Source organism: Salvelinus fontinalis, chromosome 16 (assembly GCF_029448725.1).
Source record: "Salvelinus fontinalis isolate EN_2023a chromosome 16, ASM2944872v1, whole genome shotgun sequence".
Lineage (NCBI taxonomy): Eukaryota > Metazoa > Chordata > Actinopteri > Salmoniformes > Salmonidae > Salvelinus > Salvelinus fontinalis.
This window is the reverse complement of record NC_074680.1, coordinates 37,995,619-38,022,531: the sequence shown is the minus strand read 5'-3', so window position 1 is coordinate 38,022,531 and position 26,913 is coordinate 37,995,619. Positions and strand designations below refer to the sequence as shown.

Sequence of the window (26,913 nt, the reverse complement as noted above, 5' to 3'; positions counted from 1 at the left end):
ATTGTAAATACAACCCATATTAATGTTTATTTATTTTCCCTTTTGTACTTTAACCATTTGCACATCGTTACAACACTGTATATATACATAATATTACATTTGAAATGTCTTTATTCTTTAAACTCTTCTGTGAGTGTAATGTTTACTGTAAATTTTTATTGTTTATTTCACTTTTCTATATTATCTACTTCACTTGCTTTGGCAATGTTAACATATGTTTCCCATGCCAATGAAGCCCCTTGAATTGAATTGAATTGGGCGAGAGAGAGAGAGACAGAGAGAATAACTAACAAGTGTGAGTGAGAGAGAGAAGTACTACCAAGTGTGTGAAAGAGAGAAAAGAACTGCCAAGTGTGTTAGAGAGAGCGAGAGAGAGAGAGAAAGAGAGAGAAAGAGAGAGAGAGAGAATAACTACCAAGTGTGTGTGTGAGAAAGAGCAGTGGGACAAGAAGAGGAGAAAGAGAGGGAGGGTCTAGATCTAGAACCGTTTTTTTAGGAGATCTGTGATCTTCTTGGCAGACCTGAAGGCTAGCTGTGTGAAGGGGGGAGGAGTGGAGGAGAGGAGTGGAGGAGAGGAGGGCGGCAGGCTGACCACACTGGTCTACCTCTTCCTGAAAGCAACGCCGCTCAGAGAGACAGGAAGTAGAGACACACAGAAAGAGTGGAGGGGGAAAGAAAGAGTCAGAGAGAGAGAGAATACTTTTTCTGTCACCAAACTTTTTGAAAACTAGAGTGTGAAAAATAAAGATAGAGAGGAACACAGTGTGAGATAGAAAAAGGAGATGAGAACGGATCCAAGGACATGGAGGAGTTCTCAGTCTACCAACATGGATTGTTCTAGTGGACTTGTGTGTAACTGACGGAGGGGGTTGCTTTGAAGACGGACTTTAGGAAAGAGTTTGGAGTCCGAACGACAGAATGATCAAAACAGCTGTTCTCTCTCAGGAGACCGGAGCATCTACTGGGTATGAAGAAACAAACTCTGTTCCAACCATAGAAATATAATATCTAGAATGGGCTTAGAGCCTCTAACTGGTCCACGCCAGCGGTAGCAGAAAATGTTTTTGTATCTCAGATTGTTATGACAATTCTCACATAGAAACTTAATTGGGAGGAAGGATGTTTTACATGTTTTTTATATTTGTATCACAAACCATTTGTGAGAAAATCCTTATGAAAGTGGCAATTTTAGGTCATTTTTAGACGTGTCTCCTGTAAGACCCTATGATCTGTCAACCGTACATGATACAGACAACGTCTTGGAGTCATTATACTGTCAGACCCTATAATCCGTCAACCGTACATGATACAGACAACGTCTTGGAGTCATTATACAGTCAGACCCTATGATCTGTCAACCGTACATGATACAGACAACGTCTTGGAGTCATTATACTGTCAGACCCTATGATCTGTCAACCGTACATGATACAGACAGCGTCTTGGAGTCATTATACTGTCAGACCCTATGATCTGTCAACCGTACATGATACAGACAACGTCTTGGAGTCATTATACAGTCAGACCCTATGATCTGTCAACCGTACATGATACAGACAACGTCTTGGAGTCATTATACTGTCAGACCCTATGATCTGTCAACCGTACATGATACAGACAACGTCTTGGAGTCATTATACAGTCAGACCCTATGATCTGTCAACCGTACATGATACAGACAACGTCTTGGAGTCATTATACTGTCAGACCCTATGATCTGTCAACCGTACATGATACAGACAACGTCTTGGAGTCATTATACTGTCAGACCCTATGATCTGTCAACCGTACATGATACAGACAACGTCTTGGAGTCATTATACTGTCAGACCCTATGATCTGTCAACCGTACATGATACAGACACCGTCTTGGAGCCATTATACTCCTTATAGTGTGCTCTAATATATGGAGTACGGGCATGTCCAACATCCTTCCTCCTAATGAAATTTATATGTGAGAATTTCCAGATCAATTTGAGATACCCGAAAATATTTCCTTCTCCCACTGGCATGGAATTGCCCAAGAGTTCTGTGGCTCTAACTCTGTACTACAAGGTCAGTTGGGTCTGGTATGTAAAAACAAACAAATGGACAGGAGTTTAGTCTGTGTAACTCTGGGCTCAAGGTCACTAAATCAAAGATAAGGCCTTCTACTTCAACAACCTTTTTTGATTGTATTCTTTATTTTTTAAACAATCCTAACTTTTTCAAGCTTATGCCAAAGATAACTCACCCTTGGCAAGATGATAGTTTCAAAGCAAACAGTGTTAATCTTGCACGAGCCATGGCTTGTGTGAGCCGGAATGGATCATAGGAGCCAATCTTCTGTTTCTGTAGTGAGACGTGAGTCAGCTTGATGTACACTGAGTATACAACATTAAAAACACCTGCTTTTTCCATGACATAGACTGACCAGTTGAATCCAGGTGAAAGCTATGATCCCTTATTCATGTCACTTGTTAAATCCACTTCAATCAGTGTAGACGAAGGGGAGGAGACAGGTTGAAGAAGGATTTTTAAGTCTTGAGACAATTGAGACATGGATTGTGTATGTAAGTGCCTTTTAACGGAGTATGGTAGTAGGTGAAGGACGCACCGGTTTGTGTCAAGAACTGCAACGCTGCTGTTGTTTTAATGCTCAACAGTTCCCTGTGTGTAGGGGGGGGGGGGGGGGGGCTCAGTATTAGGAATATTCTTACTGTTTAGTATACTCAGTGTATAAGTACAGCCCCTGGATGCTAATCTATCACAGGGCCTTACACCCAATCTATCTCCCTACTGCTGAGTACCAAACAGGGATGCACCAGGTTCCATTTGTACAGTCTTTGGTATGACTCGGCCGTGGATCCAAGTAAATAGTATACATTTACCCCCAAGCTATATTGCACAGAAAATGTAAAATTGGGTTGAGAAACCCCTGCCAGGACTGGGTAGAAATGAAAGCAAGGAGAAAGCAGCTTCGGAGGAAAATTGATTTCTAGATTAACTGAATCTGCTGAGAATGAAGGAAAATGTTCCAAACCGGAAAGGAATGAGACCGGCATATATGATGGAGGGCCCTGTGATTTGGGATGTCACGTCACATGACCTCGATTTTTACCTTCATTTTAAACCTTTTCCAGAAATGAGAACTCCACCAAAATGAAATCAATTGTCTGAGGATGGTGCTGTCCATCTGACATAAAAAGAAAAGGTGACAGTTTGTTGAAAAGGCTTTAAATAGAGGTCCAGGTCAGGTGACAATCCAGGTCAGGTGGCATAATTATCCAAAACACATGGCCCCACACATGAACAGATTTTTCATGATCTCTCCCTCTCTTCCTCTCTCTCTCTCTCTCTCTATCTCCCTCTCTGTCTCTCTCTCTCTCCCTTTCTCTCTCTCTCTCTCTCTCTCTCTCTCTCTCTCCCTCCCTCTGTCGCTCTCTCTCTCCCTTTCTCGCTCTCTCTCTCTCTCCCCCCCTCTCTCTCTCTCTTTCTGTCTCTCTCTCTTTCTCTATCCCTCTTTCTCTCAATTCAATTCAATTCAATTTGCTTTATTGGCACGACGTAACAATGTGTATTTTGCCAAAGCTTACTTTGGATATTTACAATATAAAATAATGAGAATCCAAATTGTCAACAGGACAACAGTAACAACAATAATCTAGGGTCAAAATAACCATACATTCAACAATAACAATAAGCATTCAGTAGAGTACATGTGCAGGTTGATTGGTCTGTCAGACACTGTCCCTCAACTTATGGCAGGCAGCAATGTAGTGCGCTGCCAACCCACAGCTCTCTGCATCCTCCCTCAACAGGACGGGTAGCCTACTCTCATCAGAGAGGTCTTTGAAACCTTGAATAAGGGTTTCAAATTTGGCGAAATGACACTCTAATTGTTTTATATTTTTCACATTTTGTCAGGAAATGCAGCTCTGTCTCAGGTTCTGCTGTTGTGCGGTGGTTGCACAGCCTTTCCTCTACAGGGAGCCAGGTTTTCCTGTGTCTACCCTTCTCAATGGCAAGGCTGTGTTCACTGAGCCTGTACTTTGTCAAGGTTTCTCTAAGGTTTTGATCAGTAACCATGGCCAAATATTTATCCGCGGTGTACTGTCCATTTAGGGCAGATAGCACTGCATTTTGCTTTGTGTTTGTGTTTCCCAATGAGGAATGTAGTTTTGTTTTGACTGTGTTGTAATTTGTTTTATTCTGATTGATTGGATGTTCTGGTCCTGAGGCTTTAGTGTGTTAGTAGAACAAGTTTGTGAACTCAGCCCCAGGACCAGCTGGATGAGGGGACTCTTTTCTTTTGGCATTGCAGGGTTTGGTAATGATATGAGAGCGGGTCACTGTATTTTAGATGTTTCCAAAACTGAATTGCTCTTTTTTTAGTTTTTATTATTAGTGGATATTGGCCTAATTCTGCCATGCGCTCATTGTTTGTAGTTTTCCCCTGGACATGTAGGAGAATCTTACAGAACTCTGGGTTTCAATGGGGTGTTTGTCCCATTTGATGAAATCTTGTTTTGCAAGTGGACCCCACACCTCGCTGCCATAAAGTGCAATTGGTTCAATTACATATTCAATTAGGTTTAGCCAAATGTTAATAGGTATTTCAATTTGAATTTGTTTTTTAATGGCGTAGAATGCCCTGCGTGCTTTCTGCCACAGTTCATTCACTGCCTCATTAAGGTGTCCAGTTCAGCTTATTTTTAAACCTAAGTAATTGTAGTGTGTGCAGTACTCCATATATTTTGTACCAATTGAGCACTTTGGTCTAATTCCCTGAGATCTGGATCTTCTCTGGAAAATCGTTATTTTAGGGCCCAGGTCTGGCAGAACTGCTGTAGCAGGTCCAGGCTCTGCTGTAGGCCATGTGCTGTGGGTGACAGCAGGCATAGGTCATCTGCGAAGAGTAGGTATTTAACCTCTGAATTGTGGAGACTAACACCAGGGGCTGAGGATTTTTCTAGAATAGTGGCCAATTCGTTGATGTAAATATTGAAGAGTGCAGGGCTCAGATTGCAGGCAAAGCCCCCCCCCCCAGTTAAAGAATTCCGTTATTTTCTTGCCAATTTTAATGCTGCACTAGTGAGTTTGAGCATCTCATTTAGGATGCCATCAGGTCTGCATGCTTTTTAAATTTGAGGGCCTGAAGTTTCTTATAGAGCTCCTGGTCAGTAATATGGGAGTCCAATGGATTTTGATTGTCCTTTATAGCTTTTTCGAATCCATTCAACTGCTCATGAATTTGGCATTGTTCTGCGTTTTTCACAATTTTGCCAGAAGTTGTTTGTGTTTATGGACTCCTAAATTAGTGTCAGCTGCTTGCTGTTGTACTGTGCTTTTTTGGTTCTGAGTGTACGTTTATAGAGTTTTAAAGTCTCACAGTAATGAAGGCGTAATTCACCATTATTTGGGTCTCTGTGCTTTTGGTTGGATAGTGTTCTAAGTTTTTTCCTTATAATTTTACAATCTGCATCAAACCAGTTGTCATCTGTGATCTTTTTTGTTTTGTTTTTTATCAATTTCAATTGTGCTTCTTTTGCTGTTTGCCTGAATATATAGTTGATGTTTTGTACTGCTAGATTGATGCCTTCTTTATTGTGAGTGAATGTGGTATCCATAAAGTTATCTAAGAGTGTTTGGATATTTTGGTTCCAGGTTGCTTTCTGGTATTCTTCTGTGCTGTTTTGGGCCCATCTGTATGAATGTCTGATGTTGTACAGCTTACTGGGCTGTGAATGTGTGGTTGTTTCCATGTCTGTTCTTTTGAGGAACAATGTAATTTGGCTGTGATCAGACAGAGGTGTTAGTGGCTTGACAGTGAATGAGCTGAGAGAGAAAGGGTCAATGTCTGTAATCATATAGTCTACTGTACTGTGGCCAGGAGGTGAGCAGTAGGTGAATCTCCCCAAAGAGTCCCCCCGTAACCTACCATTGACAAAGTACAGACCCAGGCTTCTACAGAGCTGCAACAGATCCCTTCCGTTGTTGTTGACGGTGCTGTGACTGTTGTTTCTATGGGGGAGATAAAGACAGTTAGAAACAGTATGGCCTGTAATAAAGCTGTCCCCTTGTGTGCTCGTTAGATCAGTGTGTTCCTGTGCGCGCATTTGTGTCCCCACAGATGAGCACGTTTCCCTGGGCCTGGAAATGGCACGTCTCTTCCTCAAGGGTGGGGAAGATCTCCTCTGAGTAATATGGGGATTCTGAGGGGGATATATATTGCGCAAAGGAACACATATTTTTTTGTCAGTACAAGTTCTTTTTTCAGTTTTAACCAAATGTGATATTTACCCATTTTTAGGGGATCAATTTGATTTCGTAGTTCGGATTTGTACCAAATGATCAGTCCTCCAGAGTCTCTGCCTCTATTGACAAAGCTGTGTTTCTGTGATGGCACAATTACCTCTCTGTAGCCTGTGGGACAGTGAGTGACAATGTCAGCCTTAAACCATGTCTCCTGCAGATTTTTGTTGAACTCCAGTGCTAAACTCTTCAGTCCAAAGGTTGATGAGTTTAGGCCCTGAATGTTCCACATGCTAACTGATAGTGATTTCATGTTGCAAAAAGAAAGAATAGCAGTCTCTCCCTCTCTGTCTCTCTTTTTCTCTTCCTCTCTGTCTCTCTCGCTCTCCCTCGGTCTCTCTCTATCTCTATCCCTCTTTCTATCTCTCTCTCTGTCTCTCTCTCAATTCAATTCAATTCAATTCAAAGGGCTTTACTTACATGGGAAACGTATTTTAACATTGCTTAAGCAAGTGAAATAGATAAAACAAGTGAAATAAACAATCAAAAATAAACAGTAAACATAATACTCACAAAAGTTCCAAAGGAATAGAGACATTTCAAATGTCATTTTATGGCTATATACAGTTTTGTAATGATGTACAAAAGAGAAAATAAATAAAGATAAATATGGGTTGTATTTACAATTGTGTTTGTTCCTCAGAAATATTTCTGCTGTGATGGCACACTGTGGTATTTCACCCGGTAGATATAGTAGTTGATCAAAACAGGGTTTGTTTTCAAATTCTTTGTGGGTCTGTATAATCTGAGGGAAATATGCATCTCTAATATGGTCATACATTTGGACGAAGGTTAGGAAGTGCAGCTCATTTTGTGTGCAGTGTGCATATAGCTTGTATTTTCTTGAGAGCCAGGTCTGCCTACAGCAGCCTCTTTCAACAGCAAGGCCATGCTCACTCAATCTGTACATAGTCAAAGCTTTCCATATTTTTGGGTCAGTCACAGTGGTGCCACTGTGCCACTATTCTGCCGGTGTGTACTCTCTGTTTAGGGTCAAATATCATGCTAGTTTGCTCAGTTTTTTTTGTTATTTCTTTCCAATATGTCAAGTAATTATCTTTTTGTTTTCTAATGATTTGGTTTGGTCTAATTGTGTTGCTGTCCTGGGGCTCTGTGGGGTCTGTTTGTGTTTGTGAACAGAGCCCCAGGACCAGCTTGCTTAGGGGACTCTTCTCCAGGTTCATCTCTCTGTAGGTGACGGCTTTGTTATGGAAGGTTTGGGAATTGTTTCCTTTTAGGTGATTGTAGAATTTAACGGCTTTTTTCTGGATTTTGATCATTAGTGGGTATCAGCCTAATTCTGCTCTGCATGCATTATTTGGTGTTTTACGTTGTACACAGAGGATATTTTAGCAGAATTCTGCATGCAGAGTCTCAATTTATTGTTTTCCCATTTTGTGAATTCTTGGTTGATGAGCAGACCCCAGACCTCACAACCATAAAGGGCAAGGAGTTCTATAAATGATTCAAGTATTTTTAGCCAGATCCTAATTGGTATGTCAAATGTTATGTTCCTTTTGATGGTATAGAAGGTCCTTGCCTTGTCTCTCAGATCGTTCACAGCTTCCCGTACCCCTTCAAACATTCAACCTCCAGCTGCATACCCCCTCTAGCGCCAGGGTCAGCGCACTCTCAAATGTTGTTTTTTGCCATCATTGTAAGCCTGCCACACACACTAAACAATACATTTATTAAACATAATAATGAGTGTGAGTTTTTCTCATAACCCGGCTCGTGGGAAGTGACAAAGGGCACAAAATGTAATATAGTAACAATCAATAATGTTGCTCTTTATTTAGCCATGTTACATATAAAACCTTAATTGTTCAACAAATATTGGGAAATACTCACCACAGGTTAATGAGAAGGGTGTGCTTGAAAGGATGCACATAACTCTGAAATGTTGGGTTGTATTTGAGAGAGTCTCAGTCTTAAATCGTTTTCCACACACAGTCTGTGCCTGTATTTAGTTTTCATGCTAGTGAGGGCCGAGAATCCACTCTCACATAGGTACTTGGTTGCAATGGGCATCAGTGTCTTAACAGCGTGATTTGCCAAGGCAAGAAACTCTGAGCGCAGCCCAATCCAGAAATCTGGCAGTGGCTTCTGATTAAATAAAATTTTCGATGAGGCTCTTGTTCAGATATCGGTAAGTGGACTGGAGGCAGGGCATGAAAGGGATAAGGAATCCAGTTGTTTGTGTCATCCGTTTCGGGAAAGTACTTGCGTAATTGCGCACCCAACTCACTCAGGTGCTTCGCTATATCACATTTGACATTGTCCGTAAGCTTGAGTTCATTTGCACACAAACAATCGTACAATCATACAATGATGCCACGTCTGTTGACTCATCCAGCTGTAACGCATAGAAATCACTGGCTTGTATGCGAAGCAGTAATTGTTTCAAAACATCTCCTGCCATGTCACTGATGCGTCGTGAAACAGTGTTGTTTGATGAAGGAATTGTCGGGAAAGTTTTTTGGGGCCTTTCCCCCCAGCATTGTCTCAGCCATATCCGCGGCAGCAGGAAGAATTAAGTCCTCCACAATAGTATGGGGCTTGCCTGTCCTAGCCACTTGGTAGCTCACCTTATAAGACGCTTCTAGCCCCTTCTTATTAATGGTATCTGTTGCTTTTATACATGTCTTATACTCGAAAGTTGTCTTTTTTCTTGCTCAAAAAACTCCGGTGGCTTATTTTTCAAATTGTCATGTTTCTTTTGTAAATGTCTGCGTGAGTGAAGGTTTCCCGCGAGAGAGTAACGGTTAATGTGATTGGATGTTAATTATTTGACAAGGCTACCTGTATTTAACATTGTGTTGTTATTTCGCTGAACACTAGATGGTTTAATTTTATTTTTGGCAGTGAAATGAGGCTACTCAGGTGAGAAAAAAACCTCACCCAAATGTATAGCCCCATTGGAAAATATAAATGTACTGTTTGAAAATATTTTCTTAAATCTAAAAAAATGTGAATCACAATTTTATTTGGTGTACCCCCGATAGCATTGCGCGTGCCTCAGTTCGGGAATACCTGCTCCAGGGCAACTGTGTCTAGATGGAATTTATATTTGTGGTCCTGGCAGCTGGACCCTTTTTTCGAACAACATTATTTTAGTCTTTCTCTCTCTCTTTCCTATCTTTCTCTCATATCTCTCATCTCTCTCTATAGGGTGAATGCTGAGCCTCGCTCCCCACCTAGAACCCCCCTCACCCCTGCTTTTTCTTCAGGATCAACAGCACTATTCCCCCCTCCCAGACCTGCCCTCTCCTCAGGACCACCCCTGATGGCTCCTCCCACTCTCCCTTCCAAACCCCCCCCACCCCCTGACCCAACTCCCCCTGACCCAACTGACCCCGCTCCACCTGTCTACCTGGACTCCTCCCACCTCCTCCCTTCACCCCTCATACCCTCCTCACCCTCCTCACCCACACCGCCCCTTCATTCAGCTTCTGAACCACTCCCTTCTCAAATTGACTTGGCCATTGATGCCACTGACACAACTGATGTCCCCAATGCCGCTGTCCCTAAGGAATGCACTCCCCCCTTATCCAGAACCCTAGTCCCCGATGTCCCGGACATCTCTACGTCCACCCTTGTCACATCACTACCCCCTCAAGTCTTAGAGACCTCAACTCCCCCACTCCCCACACCCCTGGTACCTGATGTCCCAGAGACATCTACTCCTCCCCTCCCCACACCAGTACCCCCTCAAGTCTCAGAGCCCTCTACACTCCCCCTTCCTGACATCCTGGATGTCTCTGCTCCTCCCCTCCCCTTACATTTGTCCTCTTTAGTCCCAGAGCTCTCCTCTTCAGAACTAACCCTACCAGCACCTTCATCTCAGCCGGTCCCAAATCCCTCATCTATGCTCATCTCTGCTCCCACTGTAGCTCCCATCTCAAAACCCTCCTCACTTCCTATCTCTTCTCCCCACGTACCTCCTATAGCAAAACCCCCTCTGTCCACTCCCCCCATTCCTCCTCTCTCAAAACCCTCTGTACCTCCGTCTCCCCGTGTTCCTCCTTTCTCAAAGATCTCCTCACCCCCTCTTCCTAGACCCTCAGCACGTCGAAAACTCTCTGGTCCACACCAGCCGAGACCCCCCGTACCTCACCCTCACTCGATAGCCAAACCCTCCTCTCCAGCACTCCCCAGACCCCCACTTCTATCCATGAAGTCCTCCTCCCCCCCTCTACCCTCCCCACTAGTCCCTCTAGCTCCCAAGCCCGCCCCAGCTTCGGCCTCATCACCAGCCCCATCTCCAACCCAAGCCACAGCCCCACGACCTAGCATCAGTATCCTGGAGAAACTGATCAAAACTTGCCCGGTGTGGTTGCAGCTGGGTATGGCCCAGGAGAGGACCACACTCATACTGAAGAAAGAAATCCCTGGGGTGAGAGTTACTAACATGTTCTTTACACAAACACATAGGCACATGATGTATCTGTGGTCGACTGTTCTGCAGCCGACCAACTGTGATGTAGCTGTACAAATCGTTTACACACTCATTCATTGGTCACATACTCATCAAAAATACTTACAAAACACATGTAGGGGCAGCCATCTTTGAAAGATTTCCTCATGTATATTTGTTGTATGATAATAGATATTTAAAGCATTACTTTGTGTACCCACAGATATTTTTAGTGCGTAAAAGCCCCGACCAGAAATCCATGGTGCTGTCAGTATGTGTATCTGACAAGCAGGAGGAGCTTCAGGTCCAGGATGTTCTGATTAAGGAGGAGAAGTCACGTGAGTATCCTAACCAGAGAAGGTCTATATAGGGTTAGGATAAATCCAGGCTTGTAACTGGATCTATCCTAACCCTAAGCCTCAACAGTCTCCCACTGAAATGTCTGTGCCCTGTCCTCAGATCCTGGTGAACAGTCTGTGGTAAAAAAGTATGGGGACTATCTGTGTTACAGCCATCAGTCCTGCTACGCCATCCATCAATCCACACACAGAACACATGACGCTAGCCCATCCATCAATCCACACACAGAACACATGATTCTAGCCCATCTATCCACACACACAGAACACATGATGCTAGCCCATCTATCCACACACACAGAACACATGATTTTAGTCCATCCATCAAACCACACACAGAACACGTGATGCTAGCCCATCTATCTACACACAGAACACATGATGCTAGCCCATCTATCTACACACACAGAACACATGGTGGTAGTCCATCCATCCATCTACACAAACAGAACACATGATGCTAGCCCATCTATCAAACCACACACAGAACACGTGATGCTAGCCCGCCCATCAAACCACACACAGAACACGTGATGCTAGCCCATCCATCAAACCACACACAGAACACGTGATGCTAGCCCGCCCATCAAACCACACACAGAACACGTGATGCTAGCCCATCCATCAAACCACACACAGAACACGTGATGCTAGCCCATCCATCAGACCACACACAGAACACGTGATGCTAGCCCATCCATCAGACCACACACAGAACACGTGATGCTAGCCCATCCATCTAACCACACACAGAACACGTGATGCTAGCCCATCCATCAAACCACACACAGAACACGTGATGCTAGCCCGCCCATCAAACCACACACAGAACACGTGATGCTAGCCCATCCATCAAACCACACACAGAACACGTGATGCTAGCCCATCCATCAACCCACACACAGAACACGTGATGCTAGCCCATCCATCAAACCACACACAGAACACGTGATGCTAGCCCATCCATCAAACCACACACAGAACACGTGATGCTAGCCCATCCATCAAACCACACACAGAACACGTGATGCTAGCCCATCCATCAAACCACACACAGAACACGTGATGCTAGCCCATCCATCAACCCACACACAGAACACGTGATGCTAGCCCATCCATCAAACCACACACAGAACACGTGATGCTAGCCCATCCATCAAACCACACACAGAACACGTGATGCTAGCCCGCCCATCAAACCACACACAGAACACGTGATGCTAGCCCATCCATCAAACCACACACAGAACACGTGATGCTAGCCCATCCATCAAACCACACACAGAACACGTGATGCTAGCCCATCCATCAAACCACACACAGAACACGTGATGCTAGCCCATCCATCAAACCACACACAGAACACGTGATGCTAGCCCATCCATCAAACCACACACAGAACACGTAATGCTAGCCCATCCATCAATCCACACACAGAACACGTGATGCTAGCCCATCCATCTACACATACAGAACACATTATGCTAGTCCATCCATCCACACAGCTGCTCTATGTGACAAGCTCTATGTATGACTCCTGTGGGGGAGATGGGTGGGAGGGTGAGGGTGCTGTGTGACCACAAGCTTCCTGTCTTGTGCTGGATGTTGACACTACAGGACTTCCTGATACTTTGAGCTCACCAGACCCTGGTCACAGCATAGGGATGTGTGTGTGTGAGTGAGTGAGTGAGTGAGTGAGTGAGAGAGAGAGAGAGAGAGAGAGAGAGAGAGAGAGAGAGAGTGAGAGAGAGAGAGAAAATCTGTTGAAAAGTATGTTTGCAGTTTCATCTCTTGAATCATGTGTGCAACCTCTCGGTCCCAATCTATCTCTACTGCATGACTAAGAGATCATTCTGATGTAGAATGTCAGTATTCATATAATATTGTGTTATAACACCCTCTCCCTCCTCTACCAGTGATCTACCTGGAAGGGTCTGTTCTGGTCTTTGACAACATCTTCAAACTCATCGCCTTCTACTGTGTCAGCCGGTAAGACAAGACTATCCCCATCAGATCCTGTAGTTCAACATATAGTATCCTGTAGTATCTACTGTGTCAGCCGGTAAGACAAGACTATCCTGCAGATCCTACAGATGTAGGATCTTAATTTGAGCCAGTTTGATACAGCAGGAAAATAATCCTGCAGTAACAGCAAGTGTGAATTATTATGTGGATTATAATTCATGGACATTTTAGTAGGGGTTGATACATATTTCATAAGGGAAAATCAAGTCTGAAATTTCAAAGTGGAAATTAGAAACTTCAGAAGCCTTTTTCAACCTCAAATACACTACAAGTTTAAAATGTCCTGAATTACAGGAATGTTCTCCTGCAACAGGCTGATCAAATGAAGATCCTACATCTCGCCCTTGAAAATATTTTTTATAATAAATTAATAATGATGTGATTAATTATCTTCCAGGGATATTCTACCCTGCACCCTGAGGTTGCCTCAGATCATCGTCCAAGCAACCAAGTACGAAGATATAGAGATGATATCGACATTAGGCTCAGGTAGGTAGTGGGACATTCTGAACACCTCTGTAGCATGTCATTATATCACTTTCAGGCAAGGTTGACTAGAGAAAGACCCTGTGAGTGAAATGGAGGTGAAGTGTCTCAACAGCGTGAGTGAGTGTGTGGACTGTGTGTTTGTTTCAAGTTTTAATGTCACACGCACAAGTACAGTGTGTGTGTGTGTGTGTGTGTGTGTGTGTGTGTGTGTGTGTGTGTGTGTGTGTGTGTGCGCGCTATATGGGCTAGCTTCCTCCTTTAATAGCTATGAAACAAACCCCTCCCAATTAATCATAGAACAAAGATCCCTTTATAGTCTAATGTATTTAGTTCCTCTCTGCATTGTGAATACTGATCGCTCATCATCAACCAGTTGTCTTTGATAAAGCTGGTTATTTTGTGAAAATAAAAATATAATTATCTGACGATAATAGTGTCAGAGTTCAGCCCTAGTGATGGTGGACTGGTAACTCTTTCTGATGGTAGACTGGTAACTCTTACTGGTGGTAGACTGGTAACTCTTACTGGTGGTAGACTGGTAACTCTTACTGGTGGTAGACTGGTAACTCTTACTGGTGGTGGACTGGTAACTCTTACTGGTGGTGGACTGGTAACTCTTACTGGTGGTAGACTGGTAACTCTTACTGGTGGTAGACTGGTAACTCTTACTGGTGGTAGACTGGTAACTCTTACTGGTGGTGGACTGGTAACTCTTACTAGTGGTAAACTGGTAACTCTTACTGGTGGTAGACTGGTAACTCTTACTGGTGGTGGACTGGTAACTCTTACTGATGGTGGACTGGTAACTCTTACTGGTGGTAGACTGGTAACTCTTACTGGTGGTAGACTGGTAACTCTTACTGGTGGTGGACTGGTAACTCTTACTGATGGTGGACTGGTAACTCTTACTGGTGGTAGACTGGTAACTCTTACTGGTGGTGGACTGGTAACTCTTACTGATGGTGGACTGGTAACTCTTACTGATGGTGGACTGGTAACTCTTACTGGTGGTGGACTGGTAACTCTTACTGGTGGTGGACTGGTAACTCTTACTGGTGGTGGACTGGTAACTCTTACTGGTGGTGGACTGGTAACTCTTACTGATGGTGGACTGGTAACTCTTACTGGTGGTAGACTGGTAACTCTTACTGGTGGTGGACTGGTAACTCTTACTGATGGTGGACTGGTAACTCTTACTGGTGGTGGACTGGTAACTCTTACTGGTGGTGGACTGGTAACTCTTACTGATGGTGGACTGGTAACTCTTACTGGTGGTGGACTGGTAACTCTTACTGATGGTGGACTGGTAACTCTTACTGGTGGTGGACTGGTAACTCTTACTGGTGGTGGACTGGTAACTCTTACTGATGGTGGACTGGTAACTCTTACTGGTGGTGGACTGGTAACTCTTTCTTTCTCACCTCTATGAAAAAGATCACCAGCACACAGAAATAAAGCATTACTTTGAAATGTTCTCTGTAATCACAATGAACTATTTCTTTCTCCTCACAGATTTCTGGGGTTCTCAGCTTCACAGCGCCTCAGAAATGGTCAAACGTGATGACCAGGGTCAGGACCACAGCAGTTCGTCCTGTGAAATCCAGCTGTCCACCGGGAAAAGTAATGACCGTCTGTGGTACATCAACCCCATCTTCATCGAGGAGTACTGCAGCAGCCTGGAGGCCGCCACCCTCGTCCCAGTTCCCATCCACAGGAGCCAGAGTCTGAACACCCCAGGCCTGGTGCAGGTGCAGGTACCCCCCAAGTTCAAACGCCCCCCACCCAGGCCCCCAAATGTCCCAGAGGGCTTGATTCTGTCACAGGGGGCTAAGCAGGGTGCCAGAGGGGAAAGTGTCTCCCCCAGGTCTCCACCGCCACCGCGAATAGTAATAGCCAAGGCAGCAGGTCAGAAAGTGGAAGGAGACAGCAGCAAAGACACTGAGGGAGAGGGAGCTGCTTCTCAACTCGTCTTGGAGAAAGCGATGTCAGTTACTGTTACTGACTCAGTAGCAGCTACTCAGCCTCTACAGCCACTGTCACCGCACGGAGGAACAACAGGACAGAAACACCCAGCACCCCGACCACCCCCACACAGGATACCACTCGTACCCCTTCGGCGGAAACCCTCAGAGAACCGTCCCTCAATCCCGGGACAGGAGGGCGGTGTTGGTCCAGTGCCTGTTGCTTCACTGGTCTGCATCGATAACACCACTAACATGGCAGAGGAGAAGTTAGGAGTGGAATCCCATGCTGGTGAGACAGAGACACTGCAGAACAAAGGGACATCAAGGGCTTCAAACATCTGTGAGGTTGTTACCGTGGCTACAGCCCCACTGACGAAGAGGGCCGCACATCCAGTCCCGCCTCCCAGGAAGAAGAAACCCTCTCAGTTCACGCCCACCAGTCCTCTCTCCCGAAATGTGATAAGTGGAGGACATCTGTCAATCAATTCATCATCTGATACCCCCCAGAACTCCAGCACCACCTCGCCTGCCTCGAGGCCGACCTCCATCCCCGTGGGGGAGGCCAGGGGGATAGATGTGTCCTTGTACTCCCCTGATGGTGAAGCTGTCTTCCCTGCCCTGGAACATGACTCCTACTCTACCAGCAGTACAGAGGAGGAGGCTGACACTGTGGCCAGCAGGGCTGTAGGGACCGGTGGGACCAACAACACCAAGGTTCATATATCTTAATTGATTTATTTCACCAGGAAGTCCCCTTAACTTCCCATTTAACATTATTACGAACTGTATAACTAACATCATACAGTAACCTAACTAAAAGCTTCATTTCTGTACCCATTAAATTGCCTCTGTGACTTTGTTACTGTATGTGAATCTGTATGACATTTTCCTGTAACACAATCAAAATAAAACACTTATCATTCAAAATCAATAATAACCTCCAGGTGTCGATGAAGAGGACCCCTACCATCATGCTGGACCGAGCCAAGCACCGCCTCTCCAGCGTGTTCACTAACTTCATGAACATCGACCACAAGCTCCAGAAGAGAATCCTAGAGCTGTCCAGGGACGGGAGCTCCTACTTCGGCACCCTGGTGAAGGACTACAGGTAGAAGATCCGTTCAACACAGATGTTTCAGAATCGCTTAGTTGATGGTTGCTAGGGCTGATTAGGGTCACACATATTTTGACTCACAACTGAATCTTGTTCATATCTCTGTCTAATGGCCAATGGAAAATGTAATTTACATTTGTTCAATGTCCCTAATTTTGTAATCGATTTGGACACCCTTGATGTACTAATCAATGTATGTATCTGACCCCAGGGTGTATATCCTGGAGACCATGGGGAAGCACAGCTCCAGCACTGAGCTGCTGCAGGAGATCAGGCAGATGATGACCCAGCTGAAGAGTTACCTCATCCAGAGCACTGAGCTACAGAACCTACTGGAGCCCAACATCTACACAGAGGACAAATTAGGTGAGATACAGTCTAATTAGAGGCTAGATACAGTAACATAGTCTAGCAGTTGTAATCTTGGAGTTACTGCAGTTAGTAGAGCATAGCGTTGCAATGGAAGGATTCTGGGTTCGATTCCCTGGGCATGCTTAATTCTCCTTGATATACTCAACATGCATCTGTCAATACACAGCGTTAGACACACCATTTTCAAGACTCTTTACACACTCAAAATACTGAGTTCCTCTTGCTCCTTATTTTGAGACACCCCCCCCCCAAAAAAAAGTAACATTTTATTTGTCTGATACAGTTTCTACTTGGCCGTGGCTATATAAATAACTTAATAATAGTAATAATACATTCCATTAGCAGACACTTTTATCCAAAGCGACTTACAGTCGTGTGTACGTACACATGAACACTTTCTATCACATGAATGCTTCAGTTCTCACTAATCTTCAAATTAACATGTGTGACATGTTCCCCTTATTTACTGTCAAACAGGAGACAGTTGTATATCACAGTCTTCGCTGTGTGCATTGGAAATGAGACTTTCTAGTGACACCTGTGAAATTACAACAGGGACAGACAACATGGTTGTTTATGAGGGTTGTCACTGTTAACATTTTGATGGTTGAATTGCGTTTAATATCAAACTTATTTGGCCTCCACCGTGAATGCTGGATGTCAGGTTTTCTTACATATAAATGCAGTATATATGCAAGTGAGGATAATATTCTAATAAGCCGACATACACTACATGACCAAAAGTATGTGGACACCTTTTCGTCGAACATCTCATTCCAAAATCATGGGCATTAATATGGAGTTGGTCCCCCCTTTGCTGCTATAACAGCCTCCCCTCTTCTGGGAAGGCTTTTCACTAGATGTTGGAACATTACTGCGGGGACTTGCTTCCATTCAGCCACAAGAGCATTAGTGAGGTCGGGCACATTGATGTTGGGCGATTAGGTCTGGCTCGCAGTCGGCATTCCAAATCATCCCAAAGGTGAGGTAAGGGCTCTGTGCAGGCCAGTCAAGTTCTTCCAGATCAATCTCGGCAAACAATTTCTGTACGGACCTTGCTTTGTGCACGAGGGCGTTGTCATGCTGAAACAGGAAAGGGCCTTCCCCAAACTGTTGCCACAAAGTTGGAAGCACAGAATTGTCTAGAATGTCATTGTATGCTGTAGCGTTAAGATGTCCCTTCACTGGAACTAAGGGGCCTAGCCCGAAACATCAAAAACAGCACCAGACCATCCTTCTCCACCAACCTCTACAGTTGGCACTACGCATTCGGGCAGGTAGCATTCTCCTTGCCTCCGCCAAACCCAGATTAGTCTGTCGGACTGCCAGATGGTGAAACGAGATTCATCACTGCAGAGAACAAGTTTCCACTGCTCCAGAGTCCAATGGCAATGAGCTTTACACCACTCCAGCCGACGCTTGGCATTGCGCATGGTGATCTTAGGCTTGTGTGCGGCTGCTTAGCCATAGAAACCCATTTCATGATGCTCCAGACAAAAAGTTATTGTGCTGACGTTGCTTCCAGTGGTAGTTTGGAACTCGGTAGTGAGTGTTGCAACCAAAGATTTTTACGCATTTCAGCACTCAACGGTCCTGTTCTGTTAGCTTGTGTGGTCTACCATTTCACGCTGAGCTGTTGTTGCTCCTAGACATTGCCACTTCACAATAACAGCACTTACAGTTGACCGGGGCAGCTCTAGCAGGGCAGACATTTGCGTGGATGTGTACACTTGTCAGTAACGGGTGTGGCTGAAATAGCCAAATCCACTAATTTGAAGGGATGTCCACATAGTTTTGTAAATATAGTGTAGGCGGATGTGGTGGATTGAGACACAACCCATGCAAAAAACTCTAGATTAAAGATAAACTCCACCCAAGAACGATATTTTGATATTTGTTTCATTAGTTTATTGTTGACAAATGTTTTGCTTGTCAGCAATCAAGTTTTCAAGATATGTAACTTTGAAAATACAGAAATCATCCTTGTATGATGCATTTTGCATAATTTGTTGGGGATTTTTTTAAATTACGTTACTTAGATGGACGCACGGGTGCGTCAATGGATTATTATCAACTGGGTGGGTTGAGCCCTGAATGCTGATTGGCTGACAGCCGTGGTATATCAGACCATATGACAAAACATTTATTTTTACTGCTCTAATTATATTGGTAACCAGTTTATAATAGTAATAAGGCACCTCGGGGGGTTTTGATATATGGCCAATATTCCACGGCTAAGTGCTATGTCCAGATGCCACGTCGCGCCTAAGAACGTCCCTTAGTTGTGGTATATTGGCCATATACCACACCCCCTCTGGCCTTACTGCTTAAATATAATAACTTATTTTTCCTCCAGCATGAATGCTGAATGTCAGGTTTTCTTACACAGTGTACGTATAAATACTGTATATATTCAAGTGGGGATCGTATTCAGACTAAAGTAATAAACATTTGGTTATCTTTTGTCCAGAAAGAACTATAACTGCAGGCAGAAAGAACTTAGTCAGAGCGCATAGAGTAGACAGGGAATCTAAGTTAAAGTCAAATCAATACGTAGCTGCCTGCAACAAGCTCTCTTCTCAACTAGAAATGGTGCCCACTGATTTCTAACCAGTGTGTTTTGTCGTGTTCCTCTCCAGAGGTGATTATTGAGGCTGCCCTGTGTAAGGCTATGCTGAAGCCTCTGAGGGAGGCTGTGTATTCAGGCCTGAAAGACATCCACGCCAGGGATGGCTGTCTGAAGAGACTGAGGGAGAACCAGAGTGTCGTCCTGGGTACCACCACCACAGAACTGGGGATCTCCACCAGCGTCCCAGAGACCCCTGTCATGGAGAAGGTAGACAGTAATGGGCTGCATCTGAAATGGTCCCTTAATGGTTCCTATGTAGTGCTTTACTGTTGACCGGGGCACTCACCTTAACATGGCCCCTGACCCTGCATTCTGTTTTTGTCTTGTACAGTGTGGGTTTTGTCTGCTGCTGTATGACATGAATTTCACGTCAGGAATTAACAAAGTACATCCATCTATCCATCCATATGTCCGTCCGTCCGTCCATCTATCTTAGATCCAGCTGAAGTTGATGACCCTCCACCAGGAATACTCCCCTCAGAAGAAGATTGATCTGCTCCTTAAGACCTGCAAGATCATCTATGAATCCATGTCTATAGGCTGTCCAGGTGAGGAGCCGTCTTTGTTGCTGGGCAGATTTTGGTGGTTGAATTATAATGAACTTTGTCATGTTGTTTGTTAGCGTAAGAGTTGTCTCACGATGCCATCCTCCCAAGCCTCTTTTTAATTAGGACTCCACTATCTCCAAACGAAAGTCATGAAGCATGAAAATCAGGGCTAGTTTACGAGCGCAGATTGACTTTGATAATGATTGATTATTACTGCCGGACGACACCAGTGTCTACAAATACCTGACCGAGAGAGGAGATTGAAGTTGATGTTGATTGATCATTACTGCCTCACAAATACCTGAGTGTCAGGTGAACTGACTAAGATGGTGGTTGACGTTTCCAGCAGGGAGAGCCCATGGTGCAGATGACTTCCTCCCGGTGCTGATGTACGTCCTGGCCAGGTGCAACATGGCCTTCCTGCTACTGGATGTGGAGTACATGATGGAGCTGATGGACCCTGCACTGCAGCTAGGAGAGGGTAGGGACAAACTAAATTCGATCCACGCACACACACACACACACACACACACACACACATACAAACACACACATAACAGCACTGATGCACACATAGTACCAAGGTTATATGCAGTGTATGTGCCTCATAATGATGACTATCTTGTGTGTGTCACCAGGCTCCTACTACCTGACGACTACGTATGGAGTGTTGGAGCACATAAAGAACTATGAGAAGCAGGTGGTGACACGGCAGCTCAGTCTGGAGATCCAGAACTCTATCCACCGCTGGGAGAAGAGACGCACCCTGAACAAAGCCAGCGTGTCACGTTCATCTGTTCAGGTCAGTACCACTAGGGTAGCACACACAGAGGGTTAGGGTTAGGGATACGGGTTGGGGTTAAGGCCAGAGTTAGGATTAGGGTTAGGGATAGGGATATGTGTTAGGCATAAGGGTTAGGGGTAAGGTGGGATAAGGATTAAGGGTTAGGGATAAAGGTTAGGGATAAGGGTTAAGGATAAAGATTAAGGTTTAAAGCTAGGTTAGGGATAGGGATATAGCTAGAGCTAGGGTTAGGGTTAAGGGTTAAGGTTAGGTTAGGGTTAGGAATGTAGCTAGAGCTAGGGTTAGGGTTAAGGCTAGGTTAGGGTTAGGGTTAGGGATATAGCTAAAGATGGGGTTAGGGTTAAGGTTATGGTTAGGAATATAGCTAGAGCTAGAGCTAGGGTTAGAGTTAGGGTTAAGGTTGGAAAGGAGACCCCCCCTGAACTAGGCACGGTTGTCCAGTCAGGCTGGACTCAGAGTAATAGAATAGAAAATGTCACTGCAGTATTTTGATATTTTATCATTATGACTATATCAGTATTCTTTGAAATTGTATTGCCATTATGTTGACAATAAAACAAATTGTTATATGATATTTCATGTCCTCTTTCTGCTCTGTTCCGTTGCAGGACTTCATCAACGTGTCATTCCTGGAGGCGGGGTTTAACAATAAGACCCTGAGGGTCCGCCCCAACACCACAGCCCAGGACCTGTGTGCCCAGTGTGCTGACAAGTTTGAGGTGGCAGAGCCAGAGTCCTACAGGTACAATCTCCTGCCGTTGTGCCCTTGAATAAGGCACTTAACCACTCCAAAACAGCTCTCTCCATCCAGGGGCGTTGCTCCGTGGCTGACCCTGTGCATGCCAATATGTTTATGCTGACCCTGTCTCACAAAATGAAAATAAACTATTTATTGCATTCTATTCTATTCTGTTCTAATCTATTCCATTCTATTCTGTTATATTACATTCTATTCTATTTTGTTCTGTTATATTCTGTTGTATTCTGTTGTATTCTATTCAATTTTATTATTTTCTATTATATTCTGTTGTATTCTGTTCTATTATGTTCACTTCTGTTCTATTATATTATAGTATATTCTGTTCTGTTCCATTCTATTCTGTTGTATTCTGTTGTATTGTGTTCTGTTGTATTCTATTCCATTATATTATGTTCTATTCTATTCTGTTCTGTTATATTCTGTTGATTACTGTTCTATTCTGTTCTCTTCTATTCTGTTATATTGGTATATTCTGTTTTGTTCTGTTCTATTCTATTATGTTGTATTCTGTTATGTTCAATTATATTCCATTCTATTCTATTCTATTCTGTTTTGTTCTGTTCTATTCTATTATGTTGTATTCTGTTATGTTCAAGTCTATTATATTCTATTCTATTCTATTCGGTTTTGTTCTGTTCTATTCTATTATATTATATTATGTTGTATTCTGGTATGTTCTGTTCTGTTCTGTTCTGTTCTGTTCTGTTCAATTCTATTCTGTTATATTCTGTTATATTCTATTTTACAGCCTGAGTGTGCTGGTGGAGGGCCACCACCAACCCCTGGCCCCTGAGGAGTTCCCCCTCACTATCAAGTCCAGTCTCCACCACAGTCAGCCCCTCAAGGAGTACTACTTTGTCTACCGGCCTGGAAGGACAGAGTCAGAAGGACAGGAGTCAGAATCCCAGGAGGCAGAATCCCAGGAGGCAGAATCCCAGGAGGCAGAAGGACAGGAGGCAGAAGGACAGGAGGCAGAATCCCAGGAGGCAGAATCCCAGGAGGCAGAATCCCAGGAGGCAGAATCCCAGGAGGCAGAATCCCAGGAGGCAGAATCCCAGGAGGCAGAAGGACAGAAGGTGGAGAGCGAGGAGCCAGCTCCCGCAGCCGAGCCAGAACCTGAGGAGGAGGAGAGTCTGATCGAGATATGATGAGACCAGTGTGCGGGTGCGTGGGTGTGTGTGTGCGTACATGCATGTGTGGGATAAAGGATCAAGAAGCTGCTCAAGTGAATATAATGGCTTCTGCCTCAATCATTACAGCCATTTTAAATTAGATATTGGTTTTAGCCTTATACACAACCATGTAGACAATGTTTAGGTCTGCCCTTGACAACGTGGATACATTCTGAAAGAAGAGAACCACCATCATCACCTCACCTTGATCTTCAGGTCTAAATATCAAATCACACAACAGGAGACTCAAGTTTACTTTAGCTTCCATACAGATGTGCTCTGTCTTAATTTGATCCGTTGCTCACAGCAGGACAATAATCCTGCAGCAACAGGAAATGTGAATTATTATGTGTATTATAATTAATGGACATGTCTTGTAGGGGTTGACACATTTTTCATTAGGGAAAATCAAGTCTAAAATGTTTAGTGGAAATTACAAACTTTAGAAGCCTTTGAAAAAACCGAATACACTACAAGTTTGCATTTCCTGCCGTGCAGGAACAACAGAGTGATCAAATGAAGACAGAACATCTGTATGGCTTCTATTGTAAGTCATATTGCTCAGTGAAGAAGACCCACCACCGTCAAGTCATGTAGGACTGGTTCATACTTCAGACTTTGAATATCATACAGGGGATCCACTCAAGTTCACTTCAGCTTTTATGTTACTTCTATGATAACTAGCGCTGTGAGTCCTTCTTCCTCTTCCTGCAAGTTTGATCAACGCTACAGAGATAAAGAGGATATCGTCCTCCTCTAGTTTGAAAGGGCACAATAGGCTGTATAATTAAACTGTAATGGATCCGGATAAGGAGTCTCTGCTTGCATCCCAAATGGCACATTATTCCCTATGTAGTGCAATACGTTTGACCAGGGCCCCTAGTCTGGTCAATAGTAATGCACTATGTAGGGAATAGGGTGTTATTTGGTACACAGTCCATGTATCCTGTCCGGACGGTTTTCCTTTTCATATTTAACAGATTATTTGCTTCTGCCACAGTTCAGATTGGCAATCAGCTGTTCATTGGTTTTACTAATCGAATTTAGCATGACAATATCCTTGCCAATAATTATGTCACTGGGTTTATATGCTCAAGAAAGACTCTGCGACTGTCTGTACTGTACATCCATATTTGCTGTGCTGGTTTGTCTACTCTTGTAGCTGTGCTGTGGCCACATTACATTGGTGTCCTGGAAGAACCTTTGAAGTCTCATTCTAGAGGGGATCTGCTACAATGCCATTCACTTTAAGTTCAAATCCAAGTCTACCAGGCACTGATGGTGTGCAGCAATATTATACTGTAATTACATTATATAGCATTATGGCTTTGATACTTTTTTTTCACATTGATGAGTTGATTGTTTTGTTTTTAAAAGGTGAAATGTGAAATGGTTTATGTGGATGCATCAAGAGATGAAACCCAGTAAAAAATTGTTTGTTTTATCATTTTATAAATTACAATATTTCCCATTTTAAATATTTGGGGGTAAATATATGTTCTTTCTTTGTTAAAACCATCGCCAGAACTTTAACAGAACTCTACAATCAATTCAATCTGCCTCAGTAGATGGAATATCCCAATTGCTTTAACCGGCAGAATAAGTAATTGTCAAAATGAATATATTGCCATGGCTGAATTTCTATAGTTCAATGCTTCCCATGTCTCCCCCTTCTGGATATTGGGATACAGTTCATAGTGAGGTTACGAAATGTATAGTATATGGCAAGTTATGGCAAAATTAACAAAGAGGGAAAGACGTAGGAGGACACAAGTTTAAATTGTATTTCCAGGCACTAGCATTTCGCCCCATCCTGTTTGTTTAGAAATGATTCTTCTGCCCCCTGGCTGAGTACAGAAATACATATTGCCCTGGAAGACGAATTCTTCACTGATATATCCCTTAAACCAGGGATCATTACTAGATTAAGCTGCGGACCGATCTTTTTCTTTTCCTTGAGCGATGGTCGGGGCCAGAACATAATTAAAAATCATTTGTACACTGCAAATTGACCGCAAGAAGCCCAAACATATCTAATATTTGACTAAAACATAATCATTTCAAATCTTACTTACATTTGCATTAGTGCTGAGCTATTAACCAACATTTCTGTTATTTTTCGGCTTTTGAACAACTAATTGACCGACATCGGTTCAATTATTTGAATTTGTTAGTTTTTTTCTTCTGTGAGCTCAATGCACAGTTTCTCTAGAGATAAATCAGATCCAGCCTGAACTCTGCGATGTAGTAGAGAGTTGTAGTTTCCAACAGTCCAGTATTGTCACATCTTCTCCTGCTCCTCCCCTCTGGCATACGACGTCGCCGACCAACGGTCCTGGGTTTCATCATTACGCGCACCTGTTAATCATTATGACTCACACCTGGACTTCATTGCCTTCATAATTTCCTCCCCTTTATATGTCAGCCTCTTATTTTCATTCACCAGTTGGTAATATTCTTTTGCACCGGTGTGTAGCCACATGGAATTGTCTCATTCATGGTTTGTTGTTTTATTAAATGTTTCACCTGCACCTGCTTCCCGACTCACAGCTCCATTATTACACGTATTCTACATAGTTTAGCGAATAAAACGTGGTAATTAACTACAATGACCATAATCCATTGCTGATCTACCTGTCCGGTCTGTCTTTCTTTTAGGCTGCTACGGAAGAGATAATGCGCGATCATGAGGGGATATAGAGAGCAGATGTTGCTTAGCTTGGTATCTCTACCTAAAAATACATGATCAAAGGGGTTTATAGTTGGTATGCAGCAATCATAAAAGTAAGCCTTATTTACTTTGAAGAACTACAAAATTGTGTTTTTGTCAGACAGCAGAGATGAGATTATGACTTGGAATTAAATAATAAAGTCATTAAATAAAACAAATGCATTACACAACAACTACTGGTCCGACCGGTACTAGATGGGTATACCTACTGAGTGTATAGTAAGACAGAAAGGCGCTTCCTCTGGTGAGATAGTTTCAGCTACTTGCTAATTGTAAGACGGTGCCTACAGACATGGAAGCTCTGCTTGTATTTCTTACAATATTAGCCCAGGACGTTTTTGCTGTTGTTGTGTTATTACATACAGCTGGAAATAACTTTTGGATATCAGAGCAGCATTACGACCAGGAATACAACTTTCCCGAATTGGATTCTTTGTTCGTACACTCCAGGACAATTGAACTTATCCCAGAGGTTTCTCCAAGTCACCGCCGGCAGAGAAGAGGTATTCGGAGTGGACTTCTAATCTGACTCAGGAGGCATGCACACCATACACCACTTCAGAGTAATGTTCAGTCTCTGGACAATAAAGTAGATGAGCTCAGGGCGAGGAACTCCTTCCAGATAGACATCAGGGACTGTACCATACTCTGTTTCACGGAATAATGGTTCTCTCTGGATATACTGTCCCTGTCCATACAGCCAGCTGGGTTCTCAGTACATCACACAGACAGGAATAAAGAACTCTCGGGGAAGAAAGGCGATTAACTACTGTTGGTGTGATTGTGATAACATACAGAAACTCAAGTCCTTTTGTTCACCTGACCTAGAATACCTCACAATCAAATGCCGAACGTATTATCTCCCAAGATAATTCTCTTCAGTTATTGTCACAGCCCCGTATATCCCCCCTCAAATCGATACCACGACGGCCCTCAAGGAACTTACCTAGACCTTATACAAACGGTAAACCGTATATCCTGAGGCTGCATTTATTGTAGCTGGGGATTTTAACAAAGAAAAGTTTTGCATATCGACTGCATATCGACTGTAGTACTCGTGCTGGAAGAACACTCAACCATTGTTATTCCAACTTCATGCATACAAAGCCCTCCCCCACCCTCCTTTGGAAAATCTGACCATGACTCCATTTTGCTCCACCCTTCCTATAGTCAGAAACTCAAACAGGAAGTACCCGTGCTAAGGACTGTTCAACGCTGGTCTGACCAATCGAAA

At 43.6% G+C, this 26,913-nt stretch overlaps 1 protein-coding gene across 1 annotated transcript; it reads left to right on the top strand.

The window, feature by feature from the left end:
- The first annotated feature begins 498 nt into the window (after nucleotides 1–498).
- On the top strand, nucleotides 499–25,484 carry rin3 (Ras and Rab interactor 3). The gene is made up of 14 exons (XM_055865309.1): nucleotides 499–965; nucleotides 9,466–10,690; nucleotides 10,935–11,049; nucleotides 12,987–13,059; nucleotides 13,493–13,584; nucleotides 15,097–16,262; nucleotides 16,493–16,656; nucleotides 16,874–17,028; nucleotides 19,674–19,870; nucleotides 20,100–20,211; nucleotides 20,558–20,692; nucleotides 20,850–21,013; nucleotides 21,625–21,758; nucleotides 22,525–25,484. Exons 1-14 carry the CDS (start codon nucleotides 919–921, stop codon nucleotides 22,922–22,924), a joined length of 4,179 nt encoding a protein of 1,392 aa, XP_055721284.1. The 5' UTR covers nucleotides 499–918; the 3' UTR covers nucleotides 22,925–25,484.
- Nucleotides 25,485–26,913: the final 1,429 nt, after the last annotated feature.